General features: G+C 37.4%; 2 protein-coding genes across 2 annotated transcripts; both read left to right on the top strand.

Annotated features, from left to right (window-relative positions):
- The first annotated feature begins 3,449 nt into the window (after positions 1-3,449).
- On the top strand, positions 3,450-7,017 carry polr2g (RNA polymerase II subunit G). The gene is made up of 8 exons (XM_066649523.1): positions 3,450-3,576; positions 3,984-4,093; positions 4,190-4,349; positions 4,527-4,577; positions 5,265-5,330; positions 5,452-5,523; positions 5,650-5,683; positions 6,559-7,017. Exons 1-8 carry the CDS (start codon positions 3,565-3,567, stop codon positions 6,570-6,572), a joined length of 519 nt encoding a protein of 172 aa, XP_066505620.1. The 5' UTR covers positions 3,450-3,564; the 3' UTR covers positions 6,573-7,017.
- Positions 7,018-8,730: 1,713 nt separating this feature from the next.
- On the top strand, positions 8,731-18,801 carry eef1g (eukaryotic translation elongation factor 1 gamma). The gene is made up of 10 exons (XM_066649714.1): positions 8,731-8,841; positions 10,094-10,252; positions 10,336-10,399; positions 10,610-10,752; positions 10,854-10,997; positions 12,270-12,399; positions 15,565-15,787; positions 17,760-17,932; positions 18,176-18,300; positions 18,464-18,801. Exons 1-10 carry the CDS (start codon positions 8,830-8,832, stop codon positions 18,620-18,622), a joined length of 1,332 nt encoding a protein of 443 aa, XP_066505811.1. The 5' UTR covers positions 8,731-8,829; the 3' UTR covers positions 18,623-18,801.
- The last annotated feature ends 323 nt before the right edge of the window (positions 18,802-19,124 follow it).

Here is a 19,124-nt window from a genome sequence, read left to right as displayed (position 1 = left end):
GACATACCTTTCAAATTTTATGACGACTGGGCTATGTTAAGTCTCCCAAATGGCTGTAATGAACTAATTGGCTAATGGTGGCCATATTTTTCAGTTGAACGTGTTGACATTAATGGACTGGTCAACAAGTAACTCATGGATGAATCATGCAAGATTTCATTTCAGTAGGACTACCAGGGGCTGAGAAACTGATATTTGAATTTTACAGTGCCCTCTATAGATTAATTGACATAGCATTTGGATGGGTTACACAGAGTCACGTACCTAACAAGAATGCTAAATTTCATTAGCATATGTGCCAGCGATCCTGATCTATAGCCATTTTCGTAAAATGAGCTCCACCCTGGGGGGACTAATTGGCATGTGGCTGCCATATTGTTGACAAATTTCTAATTTATTTTGAAGATTACTAATCAGGAGACTCCCCTGAATACTTTGATATCTATATGTTGGGATATTTAAAATATCTCAGACTAGTAGAAAAATGATGGTTTCGTGGTTTCGCTGAAAATGGCAGTGGTGCACGTGGGAGGAGCTAAACACACCCAATGGGCCAAAAATGAACGAAACTTTACTGAACAAAATGCAGCACGAATTTTCAGTCTAGGTGCCATAATTAAAGAGATATGGGTCAAAAGGCAAAACTTTGCTCTACAGTGCCAGCATCAGGCTGATTGGGGTAATTTTACTTGCCTGAGTGGATAACCAACTGCCCCTACCCTCCAAATGTGAGGTCTGGATGACTTATGGTTTGGGCTCCACAAACCTTTGTAACCTAGAAGAAGAAGAAGAAGAGGAAGAAGAACAAGAAGAAGAAGAAGAAGAAGAAGAAGAAGAGGAAGAAAAATCAGAGCAAAAGCAAGGAAGGCCTAAGCACCTTTGATGCTTGTCCCCTAAAAATTGCTCATTTTGAATTCACAGTTATGTGATGTCATAACACCCATCACATTTGCATACATTGCATATTGTATTAGCTCCAGTTGAAATTCTAAAGCCACAACAGATGTTCAATTTTATAAGACTAAATCTTCATGTAGAAATCAATTATAACTCATTTGAAAGAAAGAAAAAGCAGCAAAACCAGCGCTGAGACAAAAGGTGGTGAAACAAAATGAAGGGTGCTCTGCGCAGTCCACAAGAACCATGAACTTGTCGCTGCAAAGACATCTGCATGCCTGCTCTGGCCCCATTCCGATATCAAGGTTAATGATGTGAGCGCCAGCAGCTCTGCAAGAATGCAGCAGGGAGAAAATGAGGAAGTCCCCAAGGACCTTCATCAGTTTAGATGAGTCTTTTTGATGCAAACACCATGCACTGTGCTCGGATATTTGTGGACATCTGCCTGGTCTCATCAGCATGCATGGCCTCAGTCTGGGGGTATCTGACCTGCCCGGGCAACAATGGTCAGGCAGTCTGATCTATGGCACACCGCTGCTTCGGCCTTTATATCCCCGTCAAAGAAGAGCTTTAAAAAATGGCCTTTAAAGCCACAAAAACAGCTACAGAACCACAAGGGCCCATTTCAGAGGGGCTACAGCAATGAAACATGTTTCCTCTCCTATTCTCTAGATTCTTTCTTACTCTGCCACATGCAATTTCTCTTTGTCATTGTTTGTCAGCATCTCCCAGTGAAGAGAAGTGTGTATAGACGAGTGCGAGTAACGTCTGGGGTGAAGGGCAGAGCAGGCTGCCGAGGCCCTGCTCAAACAGAGCTGTAGGTGTGAGGTCCGTTTACAACACATGCATTTGGCAAATTGATGGTTATTGTGGCTCAGGTTAAAACGATCACTAAATGCCAAAACTGCCTGCCACAAAGAATGCAGAGCAGAATATTAAATCCACAACAAAAACAAAACATTTTTAGAGTGCATACCTCGACCTGAAACATAAAAAAATGATTAATTTGAGATTCTGTCAAAGCACAGGTTTTTTTGGTCTATCTTCTTTCTCTCTCTATAAGGACTAAGCTACATACATACAATACTTTGATTAAGTTGCCACTATATTAAAATATTGAGAAAAAATGATAAAACTGAGTTATTCTCACACTAGTTTAATAAAAATGTTGTTTATTAAAGTGATTTTCTTGTACACACGGCAACCTATAATGTTAGTGTGTCATGTCATTTTAATTCCCATCAACATTCTAGGAATGTATTTGCTCTGTCAGCTGGTTTATGTAACCTGGTGGCATTTTCTTACATTCATGAGAATTAATGGAGTGCTATAACAGTTATGGTAGGATGATAACAAAGAAAATATTAAATATTGACACTCATCTTGATTCTTGCATTGTAGAAATGCTTTCAATGTGTACGCTGCATAAAAAGCACCTTTGCATGCAGTGTGTTTTATAAATGAAATCTTTAGATATTTTTTTTAAATTAAAAACATTCTTTAATATTTACTGTGATTTTGCTGCTGAATATTTCTGATTTACTAGTCACCTTCATAAAAATAGCAAAGCGTGTTTAAAAAACGTATACCGCCTCCTACTGACCTTACCACGAAAACATTTTATTATTAATGATGGTGACTTTGGGAGTAAAATTTAAAAAAACATTCAAGAGCAGGTGTTGCTGATCATTATGCTATAACATTCTTACAGCACAACCAAATATTAATCATTCTACTTTTTTAAGGGATGACGTTATGAATTAAAGCTGCTTTTTTCCACTTTACCGTGTATTTTCTTTTATTGAATAGTTTTAATTATTATATTTTTCCGTTCTTCTGTAGTTTTTATGTACTTTTATTGCCATTGTGTACGAAAGGTGCTTTACATGTTGCCTTACTTTGTCTATGGGAGCAGAATTTTCAAAAACAACTTCACAAAACAAGAAAAAACCCTAAACAAATCAGAAAGCATCAAAACCCATGCACAAAATAAATAACAGCACTTTGACCACATTGCCTGTGCATATTCTGAGAATGTTTTGATCATACACCTGAAACTATACTGCCCTCTGCTGGTTATAAACTGTAATACAAGCTAGGAAAACCAGTCATTTTTTTCAAGAACAATTTCAGCAACGGCATAAAGTCATCGAAACAGTAAGCTTAAAGAATGAGGTCAAATTTCGATTAATTAAATGAAAATTGAGAAATATTTGTTTTAATTTTGTTTTAATCACTGTACTATGAATTGTAAAGTGTTGTTATAAAATGATGAATTAGAAAAAAAATAGATGCAAGGTTTTTAAATTACGTCAATTATGTTTTTTTTTTTTTTTTTTAACCCAGAAATGAATGAAAATGCCCTGGATTATATACAGGAATATGCAATTATTGGGTTAGACAGTATTTGTAATTAAAATGCAAACGTCACAGGCATAATGACCACGCCTACACCTTAAGAAATATTATTATACATATTTGTATTAGTTTCCCAATGTTATAATGTGATTTAAATGTAACAGTTAATTTCTTGTAACATGCTCTTAATTTGAAAATGAATGTCCCCCGGATCCGGATGTTAGATGTCAGCTTTGTGTGGCGCTGAGGCTCGAGTACGGTCTTTTAGTGAAATTTAGTTTGAAACGCAGATAAACCACAACAACGAATATGTTTTATCACGTAAGTTGCTTGTTGTGTGATCGTAAATTGAGTGCGTTTTATGGATCGTTAATTTGTTGCTGTTTTCGACCCCATTCATTCTCCTTAAACTGTTTACTCTGGATTCAGACGGAGGCTCTGAATAACAGTAAATGCCTATGTCGGCTTTCGGGTCCAATTCAGACATACAAAAGTATCTAATGGTTCCTTCTTAACAGGTTTTAACGCTGACTTTAACGGTACATCATTTTACCAGGATCAACAGGATATCTCAATATAGGGCTTTATTTTTTCACTGTCAGGACAAGAGGCCAGGCTAATGAAACGTTGGCCGTTTTGTGATTACTTCACAGGATTATATAATTAGATAATATGTTTAGTTTCCCCTCCAGTCTTTGATTCATTTCATAACTGTGTTTATTTTATAGATCTCCCTGGAACACGAGATTCTCCTTCATCCTCGATACTTTGGACCAAATCTTTTGAATACAGTTAAACAGAAGCTGTTCACAGAGGTTGAAGGCACCTGCACAGGAAAGTATGTTCAGCTCAAAAGCACCGTACCATTTAAAAAAACAAACAAACTATGAAGCTGAATATTGCTGACATGTTTCACTCTTTCCTATCTTTGTAGATATGGCTTTGTTATTGCAGTGACCACAATTGACAATATAGGGGCAGGTGTTATACAGCCTGGCAGGGGCTTCGTTTTGTACCCTGTCAAATACAAGGCCATTGTATTCCGACCATTTAAAGGGGAGGTAGTGGACGCAGTTGTGACGCAGGTTAACAAGGTATGAACTCCATATGTAAATGATGTCAGATATACATTTAGGGCTTTAGTGCTTATTAGGCATTTGTGTGACTTTTAAGTTATTCTATTTTTTTTATTTGATTTTAATTGTGTATCTTTGCTCTTTGTTATATGATTATTAACCCTTTAAATACTTTTTTTTTTTTTTTTTTTACAGGTTGGATTATTTACAGAAATTGGACCAATGTCTTGCTTTATTTCTCGTCACGTAAGTTCATAAATCTGTGTATGGTGTCTGCCTCTGTCCCATTGTCCCATGCAAGTTGGTCACATCTAAAAAAGCATATATTACATGTGGTGGTTGCTGCTCTACAAAGATCAAGCAAGACAGCACTTTCCTTAACTTGCTTAAACAGCCATGTACAGAAGGACCTGTTACCGTGCCTGTTGAGAATGAGCCTCTTAACTCCAAATGCAGCAGAGCAGATATTCTGGTTTTATTAATTTTTTGTTTAGTTCTCTTATTGTTCCCACTTTCAACATATTAATCAGTAAACCTATTTTTCAGCACTTGTTGTGTTTGTATTTGATTTTAAATTGTATACTTGCCGTCTAACCTAAAGAGCACAAAATACAATGTTGTGATCGGAGGGACACAGGCGAGGAGGGGGGCATTTCTAAAGTGCTTGTTGTTTACATATAATGCAGCAAAACACAAGAATGACTTATTTTATCCCATGTTGTCAGATCACTAAAAAACTGACTGGGTTGGTTTATCTCACAGTTTCTGAGATGGTTAGTGTTCCAGATGCCAAAGTAATATCACAGGCCAGTTTCCCAGACCTGAATTAACTGTAGTATTACCTTAGGCGTAATTTGCGTCTTGGAAATGGGCCCTATAAAATCTTGTCATTTGCTGATGGGTTTGTTCTTTCTTTTATGTTTTGCTGTTTAGTCTATTCCTTCTGAAATGGAATTTGACCCAAATTCCAATCCTCCCTGCTACAAGACAGTGGACGAGGTATAGTGATGTAGCAGACCTTCAGTTTCATTGTATATAGTTGTAAAAGATAATTGTTACTTCAGTGATGTCATTTACATTGCAAACAGATATTATTTGTTTAATGTCTTTTACATCCCAGGACATAGTTATCCAACAAGATGATGAAATTCGATTAAAGATTGTGGGTACTCGGGTGGACAAGAATGATATTGTAAGTCTGTGGTTTTTGATTTTGAAATATTTTAGTGCAGTTCACAACCATAGTAAACAATTGGTCAAATACTTAACATTTGTTTATTCAAATATCTAATAAAGATATCTTTTCTCTCCCCCCCAGTTCGCTATTGGCTCTCTCATGGATGACTACTTGGGTAACTTATTGATAGTCTTTTAATTTTCAGTAATCATGCTAATAGAAGTGCTTCTAGAAGACATAGAGATGGTTTCCCAGACAGGGATTAAGCCTAATCCTGGGCTGTAATCCTCCTTTCAATGGAAAATCACAATTCAAAATGCTGTGTAGTGCAAGACTAGGCTTAATTTCCTGTCTGGGAAATGACTCTGTATATTTGAACTAATATAATCCTACCCAGAAATATAAAAAAATAATTAAATTAATTTATATACAGTAATCCCTCGCTACTTTGCGGTTCATCTTTCATGGATTCGCTACTTCACAGGTTTTTTCAAGGGGGCTTATGGCCGCTATACAATATTTGTTTTAATTATTTACATGTATTAGACTAGGCCTGTAGGTGACACAATATATCATTTTTAAGTATTTCTTACATGTATTTTTCACGTCCACATCTGAGTGAAATTTACTTAATACATTTAATACTAAATACAGTTTAGGAATTACTCTATTAAAGAAACTGGTAGGATATCACATGCAGTTCCAGCTGAAAAACATTATAGAATGACTGTTTAATGCAAAGGGTGGGTTGTTAACAGTACAGGGAGGGTTTTAAAAGTCCAAATACCCATTAAATACATAAAAAAATATCTTTCCTCTACTTTGCGGAAATTTGTTTTTCGCGGTTGGTTTTGGAACGCATCCCCCAGGAAAAACGAGGGATCACTGTATTGTAAACTGTGTATAGAAAAATTGGCTTTGCACCATCAATGCCAAATCAAGAATTTAGATTTTAATAGTTGATCCTTGAAATTATTTGACATAGTATTTTATCAAACATTTAAAAACATGCCTCTAAAAATATTAATAATTTTATTTTCATGCTTGCAGGTCTTGTTAGCTGAGCTAGTTGTGCAGGCTTCCAGAGGACTTGTGGAAATTTTCTTTGAAAAAAAATCCTCACATCTCACAGAATATTTTGTTTGGAAGATTTTGTATATAATATTTACTCCTTCTACACATATTGCAATTTAATGTTTAGAATGAGTTCATTTCATCTTGCCATACTTTCTGTATTTTATCTACATATACATGATTGTTTTTTTTGTTGTGTAACTGTAAGGAAGACGGAACTAAATATAAGCTGTTTTAAGTGTCTTTATGAGAGCATCAGATTTGTGTTTACAAAATATCTGTGCAATTTGAAGACTCCATATAATTGGTCAGTATTAAAACTTCTTCAAAACTGACCAGCTGGCTGTGACATCAGGTGTTCTGTTTGAGTTTCTTTTTTTTTTTTTCAGTAGTGGATATTCATACGAAAAAAAAGAGAGATTGTTGTATATACATTTTTAAAAAAATAAATTTGTAAAAGAAACAAACAATATTTAATGTGTGTATGTCAGTTTCATTGCTGAGCAACAGAAATACAGTGATATAAATTAATCTGAATTTGACTTTAAAAGGAAATGAATTCTGTGGTCAGACTAATCCATCATTTCAGATTATTAAACAAATGATTATATTCTCCAAGCCAAACAAGAAAAAGACCATTTAGATTGTTACCTGTATGAAGTTTAAAAGTCCAGTTCTGCCAGGGGTAACTTTCACATTTGTGAACACACACTTAACACTGAGCGATGTATTCATATATTTGTATAATATTTACAGTCTAGGTTGCTTTTACATGCATGTATGTCCTTATCAGAGAGTGTAGATGCCCATGCAGCTCTGTCTCCTGTTGATTCAAAGTGACTTTCAACTTAGACAAACTTTAATGTCATTCTTTGTACATAAGTGTATGCAAAATTAAATTTTGCATGGATTTTATAAAGAGGGTAGAAAACCACAGACATTAACATATAAAAGAATATGTCAAATGAAATATACAGCAGCACAGATTTCAAACTATAAAGTGTAAGCTTATAAAAAATTGGTTCTTGGTGTCTTGAATATGTGTATGATAAGTTGATTTTGTGGTGCAGCAGTCACACAGCTTGGATGTTGTGGGTTCGATTCCCGCTCTGTGTCAGTGTGGGTATCCTCCGGGTGCTCCGGTTTCCTCCCACAGTCCAAAAAAAAAAAAAATGTGTTGGTAGGTGGATTGGTGACTCAAAAGTGTCCGTATGTGTGAGTGTGTGTGTTGCCCTGTGAAGGACTGGCGCCCCCTCCAGGGTGTATTCATGCCTTGCGCCCAATGATTCCAGGTAGGATCTGGACCCACCGTGAGCCTGAACTAGATAAGGGTTACAGATAATGGATGAATGAATGAATAAGTTGTTTTTGTAATGTGTTTCTGGCACACTTTTTAGATGGATAAATACTTCTCTAAAATGTAGCAGCCTGTTTGATTAGTGTTTTCACTGTTTTGTCTAATTCTATCTGGTTAAATTCTGTTAGTTTTGGTGACTTACCTCCTACAACTGATTCAACTCATAACCATAACCCATAACCAGGTTTAATGCGGTGTTTAAAATGGATGGTTTACTCATTAAGCTAATGAGTTTAATCAGATATGTAAACAAAACACCCAGATCATCATTCATGAATGTGTGCATCTGTTTATCCAGTTCAGGCTTGCGGTGGGTCTGGAGCCTACCCGGAATCACTGGGTGCAAAGCAGGAACACACTCTGGAGGTGGAACAAGTCCTTCACAGGGTGACACACACCTACGGACATTTTTGAGTAGCCAATCAACCTACCAATGTATGTTTTTGGACTGTGGAAGGTAACCCATGCAGACACGCAAAGAACACACCCGGAGCAGGATTTGAACTCACAACCTCCAGGTCCCTGGAGTTGTGTGACGGCGACACTACCTGTTTAGACATGTTTTAAATTGTTTACAATAATTCTAAAATGAGTTACAGTGTTCAGGGTACTCTGACTCGAAATTGTTCACTAACAAAAAGAAACTTTCAACAATTATTTTAAATAAAATTCTGGAAAAGGAAATATTGTAAACAAAGTTTAAGTTTGTTGTCAAAGTGAGTGTAGTGGGAACAGCAAATTGGCTTTGACAAGACACTATGAAGAGTGTGCACTATGTAGGGAGTGAGGGAATATTTTGGACGACATTCTGTGGCGCAGTAATTGTGCGACACCCCTCCTCTTTACGACAGCAGCGCGCGCCTGTGCTCTTCCTTTCTCTCGTCCTAAAGATGGCGACAGGGGTGAGTAAGATGGAAGAAGGGATGGATTTTCACCGCAGTCAAGTCTCTCTGCCGGCAATCCATCTTTATCGTAGCAATCCGAGTTGTTTTTGTGTTTATTTTGCTACTGTATACTTCTGTGACTTGTGTCGGAGTCATTCTGATGTTTATTTGATTAGAAATCAATCTCCATAATTTATGTTTGAATGAGCCGCTGTAGGAGCAGCGCTCGGGCTCCGTTTGTGCCACGTTTTACTTTTTAGTGTAACGGGGAACGTCCCGTCGTGACCGTTGAGTTTTTTGTGTGGTTTTTCGGGGTATTTTCTGAGACTTTTAAGGGTTCTAGAAGTAGAAATTCTGCGATAAAGCCCCAGTGCTTCATCAGAGGCAGCTGTTGTGAAGCTGCTCTTTTAGTTTAATCTATACTGGCTTTGTACGTCCATTCCGAACCCATGTATTCTGCACACATTCCCTTCTGTTTGCCTTTATGTCTCGCTTTTAATAAATAAAAGGGGGACACGTGAAACTGGTTCTGTTTTATGTCAATCTTTCTAAGTTTGTTGCTCCTTTACAGCAAGAACGCTGTTTAAAGGGCTTTCACAGGTTACAGTTTCTTTATTAAAATTTTAAACACCACAACACAAAGCATTTACTTAACCTTTTTTGTTTTTGGTTCATTCTGAGTTTGAGTCACGTAGGTTTACCGTTATAGTAGATTAAAAAAAGTGTACGTGTGTATGTATGTATATGTGTGTGTGTATATATATATATATATATATATATATATACACACACACATACATGAGACACTGCCTGAATTCTGAGTTGCTGTGTGTTTATCTGCTGATAGGAAATTATTTCAGGTAAAATGCTGCATCATGATCTTTAAGGGAAACGCGAAGGCTGTAGGTTCTGTTAAACATAGCACAATATCCCTTTTTGAGAAACCCCCATTAAAGATTTTAAAATCAACTGGTATTGATGAATGTAATTTTAAAATGAGCCCTTCCGCTAGAAGGCATCACCCCAGACATGCATTTAAAAGTAGCCTATCATGTTCAATAATGTAAAACAACTATACCGTCCCATAGGAAGAAATACAGTTTCAGGCTAGATTTGTCGCAAGATTGGATAAATGTTTTCCTTTAAAAAGTTCCAGCATTTTCTGCTGTTGGCTTTGACTTGACATTTGTTGGATGTTTTGATGTTGTAAAAGAGTGTTTCATCAAGGATTCCCCCCTTTTCAAATTTCCTTGATTTTGTTTTTCCACAGACACTCTACACATATGCAGAGAACTGGAGGGCCTACAAGGCTCAAATTGCAGCCCAGTACAGTGGTGCTCGTCTGAAGGTGGCGAGCACCCCCCCTGCCTTCACCTTTGGGCAGACGAACCGCTCCCCTGCTTTCCTTAGCAACTTTCCCTTGGGCAAGGTTGGTAAATACTTAAAAATAAATAAATAAATAAAAATAAATGTTTTTTTTTCTTCACTGCTTTCACTTTCTCCTCTCATTAGGTTCCTGCTTACCAGGGTGATGATGGCTTCTGTCTGTTCGAGAGCAATGCCATTGCTCACTATCGTAAGCATGATCTTTGTTTTTGTACAAAGACTAAGTTTGCCTGTGGCTGTCTGTATGTACACCCTAGATAGACCATATTATGATTGCATCCTAGAATATCCTTATGGGGATGTGATTGATGTTTTTATTTTTTTTTGTCAGTCTTCACTTAATTTACACTGCACTAAAAATGTAGAAGTTTCATATGTGTTTTTTCCCTTCCAATGCTAGTGAGCAATGATGCCCTCCGTGGCAGCACCCCTCAAGCCAGCGCTCAGGTGCTGCAGTGGGTCAACTTTGCTGACTCTGAGATCATCCCTCCTGCCAGTGCCTGGGTCTTCCCAACCTTAGGAATTATGCAGTTCAACAAGCAGGTCAGTAGGTTTGCCCCAGGCATGTGACATCCTTGATCATAAGTGTTATGCATTGTATGTTTGAATCAGTTTCATGGTTGTGATGTTGGGTTTGGTTCCAGGCCACAGAGCAGGCTAAGGAGGAGGTGAAGCGTGTGCTCACTTTACTCAACCAGCACTTAAACACTCGTACTTTCTTGGTGGGAGAGAGAGTCAGTTTGGCTGACATCACGGTGGTCTGCTCTCTGCTCTGGCTTTACAAGCAGGTGAGTTTAAAGTGAATTCCTTAGCATAAGGTATCTCATTTACAGAGTGTCTGAGCCTGACCTTGCTTGCTTGTTAATCACATATTGATCTACTTTTTGAGAAAAGTAGCTGTAATGTGAGATGAGATCAAACTACTCTTTACATGTATTTTGAGGATATACATGTTTTCTGACCGCAGCAGTATATCTTTTGTAAATCGCTTTGGATAAAAGCGTCTGCCAAATGCATAAATGTAAATGTAAAAATATTCACATATATATGCATTTTTGGGTGGAGAATTCATGGGTGAAACTGGGCGTAGCTTGGTCAAGTTGCATAGAATCTTTGTTTCCAAAGGAAATTAACAGTACACTTACAGCAGTGATGAGAGATTGTGCCTTTTATGGGGAGAAATTACAACATTTACTTAAACTAAATTCACTGTGATCAAAATTAAACTAATAGTCTGATTAGCTGGGAGGATGTTTGTTATAGGTTTACCTGCTTGAGTTTATGCGCTTTTTTTTTATTAAATACATCACGTGCCAGGTGCTATGTTTTTTATATTTATATTTATAACCATTGTACATATGAGGAATTGCTGTCTAGTAATTAACATCATTAACTTGTAAATTTTTGTACAGTTTATACAGTAAACATAAGAAATGGTTTTTATACAATAAATTTTCAGCTGTCTATGTAGGCGTTTTCAGTGTTTTTATGGACAAGGCTTAAAAAGGACTACTGCTGGGCCTGATGCTTCCCATTTGTTGCACAGGTCTGAAAAGTTCCCACAAGTAAATTTAAAACAAATAAATTAATAAATAGTACTAAATGTAGAAATTAACTTTCTAGAAAAATTTGGAAAATAAATATTAGATAATGTAGACTTGTGATGTTCAAACATTTCAAAATCTGATGTATACTTAGTTACTTGCTGGGATATACAATCTTTTTTGAAGGAATTTGAGTGTAATTATATGCACAACAAACTTATTAGAGGAAGTCCTTTTAGATTTTACTTTTATAACATTTCAGTGTAGTTTTTATGATAATAGATTATCTCAATTTGTTGAGTAAACATTTTGGGGAAAGTTAATATCGGACACAAGCTTAAAGAAAATTGCAGCATGCTCACAGTTCACACATTGAAACATCTTCATATTTCTTAATTAATGAGCATTGCGTTAATGCTCCTAAACAAAAACAATTTTCTGTAACGAAAACTGACCCAGAGAACAATTTTGCAATGTTTTACCGTACCACAAATAAACAATGTTTCTTATACTTAGGTTCTTGAGCCTGCTTTCCGTCAACCCTACCCCAATGTCAATCGTTGGTTTGTGACCTGCATCAACCAACCGCAGTTTAGGGCTGTCCTTGGGGAGGTCAAGCTCTGTGAGAAGATGGCACAGTTTGACGGTAAGATGGGATTATATTTCAGTATTTTGAGCCCTTGAGTCTAGGCAGACTGAATTTTGCCCCCAGTTCACAGAATGTGTTCCCTTGGATAAGTGGATTGTGGCTAAGTGAATTACTTATTGCACTTAAAATGAGATATAGATGTGGAAATGGTTTTTCATATAAAAAAATTCATGTGTATATAATTTGTTGTTATATATAAAAAATCCTCTGCATAATTACAAAGATTTTGGATGGAAACCTGGTTTGTTTAATTTTTCCTGCCTGTGATGTCGTATTAATGATGTAACATGACTGAATCATTCTAAACATCTTAAACAATAGTCTGTGATTAGCTAGCATGCAAATCAAATCCTTTCATATATGAAGAACTGTGGCTGTAGCCTTACAATTAAGCGTTAATTTCTTGCATTACATTTACTTCACATTAAAGCAGGGGTCTTCAAACTACAGCCCACTGCTCTCATTTGGCTGGACCGTTTAACTGTAGCAGCAAAGCGTGTTGCTTGGCCAAGGGCATAGATTTGGGTAGAGACAGAATGGACACCTCTATACCAATCCAGCAACAACTGCATTGTCCCACATAATCATTTTGGGTGAAAAATCACAATACAGTGCTCCATCGGTGTCTAGTCAATGTATTTCGTACAAGAAGTTAAGGTTTCATTCTCTACTCCGAGTCCCGCCTCTGGAGCCCACACCGCTAACAGGATTGCATTTGCTGTTTCTCTCTAACGCGTGAGAGGCTGTGGCTGGAAGGAGACAAAACACTGTAAACAAGTGACTGTGTGGGAGACACTGTTCATATTGTGTCTTGTATTTATTAAAGGACAGTGACACCATCCACAATTAAATCCAGCTTTTTTTGGAGATTCAATATCTGCGATGGTAAGCAAGAAGTTTTCCCGCTTACATGTGTACTGTAAAACTCAATTTAGATGTGCAAGCGGAATGAATTGCCATGACGTACTACACAGTGACTTTACATTTTCAAAGTATTATTACTTTAGTCTCGACAAACAACCAACATCAAACGCCCTTTGATTAAAATGTTTGAGGACATTTGCATTAAAGGATCAGTGTTTTTATAGTCCCCCCCAAAAAGTAGCATCATAGTAGTAACATTTGAAAGTGAACCTGTATCTTATCATCATCTTATCTTCTCTCTCTAAAATGTAACATAATGTTCACTAAGATGAGCATCCAATTGGTTTGTTGTTCTTGAATAATTCAGTTTATACTTTGTGGGTCCACCCAATGAGGGCAGCCATGTTCAAAATAGATTTGGTACAGAATTTCCTATATGTCCAGACTGCTGGGTATCAGGTTACGTTTTATATTTGACGCTTTAGTTGGTAGAATATTTTAAGGTTTCTTTGAAAACTCTTTTCAGGACCATGTGGCTTAAAATGCTAAGTTCTTGGACAGTTAGTGTTTTTTTTTTTTTTTTTTTTTTTTTTTGCCATTTAAGTTTTATATGCTTGTCTGGGTGAATTTCTAATAAAATTTAGGGATGGGTGGCATTTTTCATACTGTCTTAAAATGTTATTGCGATATACAGAATTACTGTGAGGAGGGGATGATGTCAGGCTGCGCTGAGCCTTTTATCTGTGAGCACAAAGTCAAGTGAATTTAGCTAAACGCAGCCCGATAGTGCACACAGACACGTGCTGATGCAAAAAAAACAAACATTTCTGAGAGCAAGTTTCAGCAAGTGATGCTGAAGGAACATAAAACTTTGAAAATAAGCGAAATAAGATGGTTCTACACTGTTTAGAAGCACAGCTTGTGCTAACAACACACTTGTGTTTTAGCACACCACAGCAGAGGCTCAAAACACATTGAGAGGATAAAGCCATATACCTGTGAGCACAAAGTCGAGTGAAGAATTGAGTATTTTCTGTTAACATCTATCTTCCTCTCTTAACCCAAACTCATCGCTAAACTTACAACTGTGGTGGGCTACTGGGTTTTTGTTCTTCTCCACCTGTGACATCAGCAGTCTTTGGCCTCCAACAATGCTCCCTCCCTGTGGCTCTCTTAAATGCGCATGAACATTTTAGCTGGCATTTGAAGACACAGAAAATAAATTTGACACACCCAAGATAATAGAACTAGCATGGACAGAGGTGACGTCCCACTGATATCTAGCGATTATTGAATTGACCTCAAATAATTTGATCCCCTCCAAAAAAAAACCCCAGATCTGTCAACGTGTCATTAATCTAGAGGTGCAGAAAGGGTTAAATCAGGTTCTGTACTTGAGTCCTACCTCCCAATAACACACATGATCACTGTGATTGGCTGTGCCTTTTCCCTGCTGTCACGTGAGACTCTATAATTTTTGTTTGTTAACAGTGCCAAAACTGTAAGGAAAACTATCCAGTCATAAGCGAGACTCTGCAAGACTCAGGTGCATCATGGGTGATACATCGGGGTTTATACCGCCCAACCCTAATAAGAGAGCAATATACTGCCTAATAATATAAGGCAAGCAAAATTACGTATTTTTTAGAATTATATTACAGTAATAATAACGTGCAGTTATTTGTCATTGTACATCGAAATGTCTCTTCCATTTATCCCATCTGTGTCAGTGAACACACAAAGCCCAAGTGCACTAGGGTCTATGAACCAACACCCAGAGCAGAGGACAGACAGCCCCAGCCCCTGGGTTCAGTGCCTTGCTCAAGGGCACCACAGCCATTTGTGGGTCATAGGAATTGAACCACTGACCCTTCAGCCCTAAGCCGCCTTCTCTAACCATTAGGCCATTTATATGTTTAATATGCTCAGCTATATTTGGTATCAGAGTGCTTGGTTTGCATGTTTGTGACCATGGATACAATTGTGTAAAGCAGACAATTTTAAGGAAACTATTACACTGCGACATAGTCGTGGGCGTGTCTTCTGTTTTCAGTTTTCTTCCTCTTTTAACCCAAGCTCACAACTGTGATGGGTTACTGGGTTCATCCTAATTTAGCTTATAATTTTACACTTAACTAATCTGTATTTTCTGTGTTTATATAATGCCTGATGTTTGGTTTTAAGCTTGTTTGATTTTACAGGGTTTACTTAGCAAGCCTGCAGAATCTTCACCAATCATGATGTATTATGAGCCCTTACTGATTTGTTTTCTGATTAGTGTTTATGCTACTGTTGCAGCCAAGAAGTTTGCAGAGACCCAACCCAAGAAGGAGGCACCTGCCAAGAAAGAGAAAGGTGGCAAAGATGCTGGTAAGCAGCAGCCTCAGCAACAGCAGGAGAAGAAAGAGAAGAAAAAGGAGGAAAAGAAGGCTGCTCCTCCAGCTGAGGAGATGGATGAGTGTGAAGCTGCTCTGGCCTCTGAACCCAAAACCAAGGACCCATTTGCTCCCCTTCCAAAGAGGTATTTAAAGTATTATTAGGGATAGTCCAAATACAGATGCATCTCAATAAATCAGAATATAATCAAAAAAGTTAACTTATTTCAGTAATTCAAAAAGTGAAACTCGTATAGATGCATTACAAGCAGCGTGATCTATTTCAAGTTGCATTTATTTTAATGTTGATGATTATGGCTCACAGTCAGTGAAAACCTAAGTCATTATCCCAGAAAATTTGAATATTTTATAAGACAAATAAAATATATAAACAATAATAATTAATACAGAAATGTTGGCCTGCTGAAAAGTATGTACAGCATATGCAGTCAGTACGTGGTCGGGTCTCCTTTCCATGAATTACAGCATCACGAATTTCAGCATTGCATGTAGACGATCAGCTTGTGGCACTGCTGAGGTGTTATGGAAGCCCAGGTTGCTTTGATAGTGGCCTTCAGCTTGTCTCCATTTTTGTGCTGGCCAGTCAAGCACAGTGAAACTGTGCCAAAAGTACCAATACCTAGTTTAATAACCAGTGTGGGCAAGGGCCAAGTCCTGCTGGAAAATGAAATCAGCATCTCCGTTAAGCTTGTCAGCAGAGAGAAGCATGGAGTGCTCTAAAATTTCCTGGTGGATGACTGCGCTGATTTTGGACTTGATATAACAGTGGACCAACACCAGCAGATGACATGGCTCCCCAAATCATCACAGATTGTGGAAACTTCACACTAGACCTCAAACATCTTGGATTGTGTGCCTCTCCACTCTTGTTCCAGGCTCTGGGTCCTTGATTTACAAGTGAAATTCAAAATATACTTTTATCTGAAAACAAGACTGAGCAAAAGTCCAGTGCTTTTTCTACTTGGCTTGGGTACGGCACTTCTGGAGTTGTCTCTGGGACATGAGTGGCTTGACACAAGGAATGCCACAGTTGTAGCCCCTGTCCTGGAGACGTCTGTGTATGGTACGTCTTGAAGCACTGACTCCAGCAGCAGTCCACTCCTTGTGAATCTCCCCCAAATATTTTAATGGCCTTTTCTTGACAATCCTTTCAAGGCTGTGGTTTCATTTGCACCTTTTTCTACCACACTTTTTCCTTCCACTTAACTTTCCTTTAATATGCTTGGATACAGCAGTAGGGTGTTAGTGACTGCTGTCTGGACATCTGTCAAGTTAGCAGTCATCCCCCATGATTGTTTAGCCTACTGAACCAGACTAAGGGACCATTTTAAGACTTAGGAAACCTTTGCAGGAGTTGTGTTGATTATTCTAATTTTCTGAGATAATGAATTGGGTTTTCATTGGCTGTAACCTCATCAACAAATGCTAGAAATGGATCACTCTGTTGGTAATGAATGTATATAATAGTTTCACTTTTTGAATTGGAATTACTGAAATTACTTTTTGATGAAATTCTAATTTGAGGTGCACCTGTATTTGAGTGAGTTTTTTTGTTCCTATTAAACTTTATATTCAATGTTATGGAAGATGCTAGATTTGTAACCACTTTATTTGAACTTGAAAACCTGTTTTCAGTCACTGGCATTTTTACTCCAAGGCTAATTCTACTTCTACAGCCTCTGGTGCCAAAGAAAATATATTTAAGAAATGACTTGGGAGGGGGCAATTAATATATTGCCTCAGGTGGGGGTGGTGCTTGGTTCAAAGACTTGTGTGCCAGGGAAGTAGAACAAGTTTGAATTGTCACAACTATTGGAAAGGCTGGCCCAGATATGTTGTTCATTAAAAATAAATAAATAAATAAATATTTAAGCAGAGCAGATTTCCAGAGTCCATGTGCAGTGTTATCAAGTGACTTCAGGTTCAGCATGAAATGCTATATATAATTTCTGTCTTACCCCCATTTCTGATATTCAGCAAATTTCCTTTTTATACAGCTAGTCTTCAACCTATAGAACCTCCATGCTATGTGTTTAATATGAAGATGTCTGCTAGACTGACTTGATAATTTATTTTTTGTTTAAACTTTACCCTCAGTTCATTTGTTTTGGATGAGTTCAAGAGAAAATATTCTAATGAGGACACACTGACTGTGGCTGTCCCCTACTTCTGGGAAAACTTTGACCGTGAAGGCTACTCTATCTGGTATGGTGAATACCGCTTTCCAGAGGAACTGACCATGACCTTCATGAGCTGTAATCTTATCACAGGTAAGAGCAGGCCATACTGACATCAATTAAATGTTTTCATGATGTCCATAATTTGAAGCATGAGGTTTTTGCTTTTATTAAGTTAGTAACACTTAAGTGATCATATGATTTAGACGTTTCTACCTTTTATTTAGACAGTTGTGGTAAATATTTTCCTGTGTATGTTCGTCTTTCTTTTAAAAAAAAATCATATCTCAAAAGTTGAAGGTAATGATTCTTATTGTGCTTTCACTTTCGCTTTAGGTATGTTCCAACGACTTGACAAACTACGCAAAAATGCATTTGCTAGTGTCATCCTTTTCGGCACAAACAATGCTAGCTCCATCTCTGGCATCTGGGTCTTCAGAGGGCAGGATCTAGCATTTACTGTAAGTTCCTTCAGATTTGCTGATTTTAATTATTACTACAACTATTATTGTTAGTGGGCTTAAGTGCATTTTTGTTTGGCATTTATTATTTAACTAATGGACAAAGTAATTGGGGTAAGATGGTTATCAGTTTGTACAGTTAATTCTTTACTTTGGTTTTCAGCTCTCTGAGGACTGGCAGATTGACTACGAGTCCTACAGTTGGCGTAAACTGGATGTGGACAGCGAGGAATGCAAAACCATGGTGAAGGAGTACTTTGCATGGGAGGGTGAATTCAAGCATGTAGGCAAACCTTTTAACCAGGGCAAGATCTTCAAGTGAGCATTGGCACTTAAAACTATGAGCCTCAAAATCTTAAGGACATGCGATCACTGTGTGGGGGGAAAAAAACAAACAAACTTCAATCCTGTGTTGGAGAAGGTTGCGTGCTGAAATGGTATGAAGAGGTTTTGAGTTGAGAATGAATAAAATGGTTTTTCACAGTCTCACATGGTGTTTTCAGTTTATTTTTGTTTTATTTTTTGTGAGAAATCTTATCCCATTTATACATTTTTATTCCTATTAGTGAAAGGAAAAATGAACTCATCCATTTTATAAAATAAAAGTTGAACTTGTGGGCTCGTCAACATATACTTAAGGATGTCAGTAAGTTCATATATTTAACAATTTCTTGGAGGCCTACAAAGGTATTTATTCCACAGTGAATAAGGCTGTAGTAGGCCAAACAGCACTAACAGACAACAGTGTTTCCTAAATCTGGAACTGGTTGCTTTTGAGACAAGATGGTTGCTTTTATATTTAATGTGGGACTTTTAATCTAATT

Source organism: Hoplias malabaricus, chromosome 17 (assembly GCF_029633855.1).
Source record: "Hoplias malabaricus isolate fHopMal1 chromosome 17, fHopMal1.hap1, whole genome shotgun sequence".
Lineage (NCBI taxonomy): Eukaryota > Metazoa > Chordata > Actinopteri > Characiformes > Erythrinidae > Hoplias > Hoplias malabaricus.
The sequence above is the reverse complement of the archived record's forward strand: the minus strand, read 5'-3'. Positions and strand labels throughout refer to the sequence as shown.